Source organism: Tupaia chinensis, unplaced genomic scaffold, assembly GCF_000334495.1.
Source record: "Tupaia chinensis unplaced genomic scaffold, TupChi_1.0 Scaffold146027_1, whole genome shotgun sequence".
Classification (NCBI taxonomy): Eukaryota; Metazoa; Chordata; class Mammalia; order Scandentia; family Tupaiidae; genus Tupaia; species Tupaia belangeri.
The window spans coordinates 180,408-181,948 of record NW_006205883.1 but is presented as its reverse complement, the minus strand read 5'-3'; the positions used below and the strand labels follow the sequence as shown (position 1 = coordinate 181,948).

The following is a 1,541-nucleotide window of genomic DNA, read 5'->3' as shown; positions in this document are numbered from 1 at the left end:
CCCTATACCAAAAAACCCTAAAAAAAAAAAAAAAAAAAAAAAAAAGTAAATGGTATTTTCTGAGTTATTTAATACAATAACCATCATGGCTCCAAGCTCTTTTATTAAAAGAATTATTTATTCAATTTTTTTTATTATTATTTTAAATTTGTTACAGGGAATGTGCACTCACCAGAGAGAGAGAGAGAGAGAGAGAGAGTGAGTGAGAAAGCAATCTGCCAGGTCTGGGACTTGAACTGCCGTCAGCCATGTGGGAGTCCAGTGCCTTAGCTATCACAGCACCTGCCGGCCCCTGGCTGTAGTCTTTTAAGGCAGACTGATGAGAGTCTTATGCCTTTAATCCATCAATGAGGGTCATGACTTAGACATGCTCCTAACTCCCCATGAAGGAGGATACGTTAACTTGAAATATGGAATATCTTCTTTTTTTAAAGTTTAGTTTCTTTCTTTTCTAAATAATTACGTGATTTAACTTTATTTTAATTTGGCCAGAGAGAGACAGAGAGAGAGAGAAAGTGAGAAAGCAAGCTACCAGGTCTGGGACTCGAACCACTGTCAGCCATGTGGGAGTCCAGAGTCCCCAATCGCCACATCACCTGCTGACCCCGAAGATGGACTATCTTCATTGATATGCCTATTTTGTAGTTGGCTGTTTGCAGATTTTCTTTCTTTTTTTTTAATTAGAGAATTATTTCTTTAGTTTCATTTCTTCTTATTATTTTTAAATTTGCTATACGGTACGTATGTTCAGCAGAGACAGACAGAGAGAGAGAGTGAGAAAGGAAGCCACCAGGTCCAGGACTCAAACTGCTGTCGGCCACGTGGGAGTCCAGCACCTTAACCACCACGCCACCTGCTGGTCTCTTGCTGATTTTATTTCTCACTTGAGCATCCAGATGACCCCGAGGTTATGTGCACCAGACCGAGTGCATTCAGTGTACTTTCTAAGTCAGGGCTGTGCTCTCGTTGCAGGAAAGTGGCACCAGGGGGTCAGCTGTGCCTCTCGTGATGACCACTGCCACCACCCCCTGCACCACGGCTTCGGCTACTTCTACGGCATGCCTTTAACACTCCTGAATGACTGCGAACCAGGCAGACCCCCCCAGATCTATGCTGCCTTAAGAGCCAAACTCCCACAGTACACGCAAATGCTGGCCTTGGGGGTCCTGACCCTGGCCGCGGCCAAGCTGGGAGGCTTGCTGTCCGTGCCCTGGAGGGTGGTGGTGGCCGGGGTTCGCCCAGCCTGCTGCGCCTGTTCTTCCTGGCCTGGTCCTCCAGCCTCGGGTTCGTGCGCCGCTGGAACTGCATCCTCATGAGGAACCACGCCGTGACTGAGCAGCCCATGGACGTGGCCCGAGCAGCCGGGCGAGTGCTCCAGGAGACGGTGTCCTTCATCGAGAGGTGACGGGACTGTCCTGCTGCAGGGGGGAGGGCTCCTCGGGGTGCCCGGTCTCTGTGAGCTGGGGGAGCCCCGGGGTGGCCCAGGAAGAGAGGGTGGGGAGGAAGGAGGACCAGCCTTTCCCTGTGGGTGGGGGTGCACA

The 1,541-nt window shown here is 50.0% G+C and overlaps 1 protein-coding gene across 1 annotated transcript in view; it reads left to right on the top strand.

Annotated features, from left to right (window-relative positions):
- LOC102475398 (arylsulfatase D-like) overlaps window positions 1-1,541 on the top strand; it is a gene marked incomplete at its 3' end in the record, with an annotated part of 28,506 nt that overhangs the window by 16,838 nt on the left and 10,127 nt on the right. Inside the window, 2 exon segments of the mRNA XM_027768359.1 lie at window positions 973-1,250; window positions 1,253-1,401. Coding sequence (XP_027624160.1) covers window positions 973-1,250; window positions 1,253-1,401 — 427 coding nt within the window.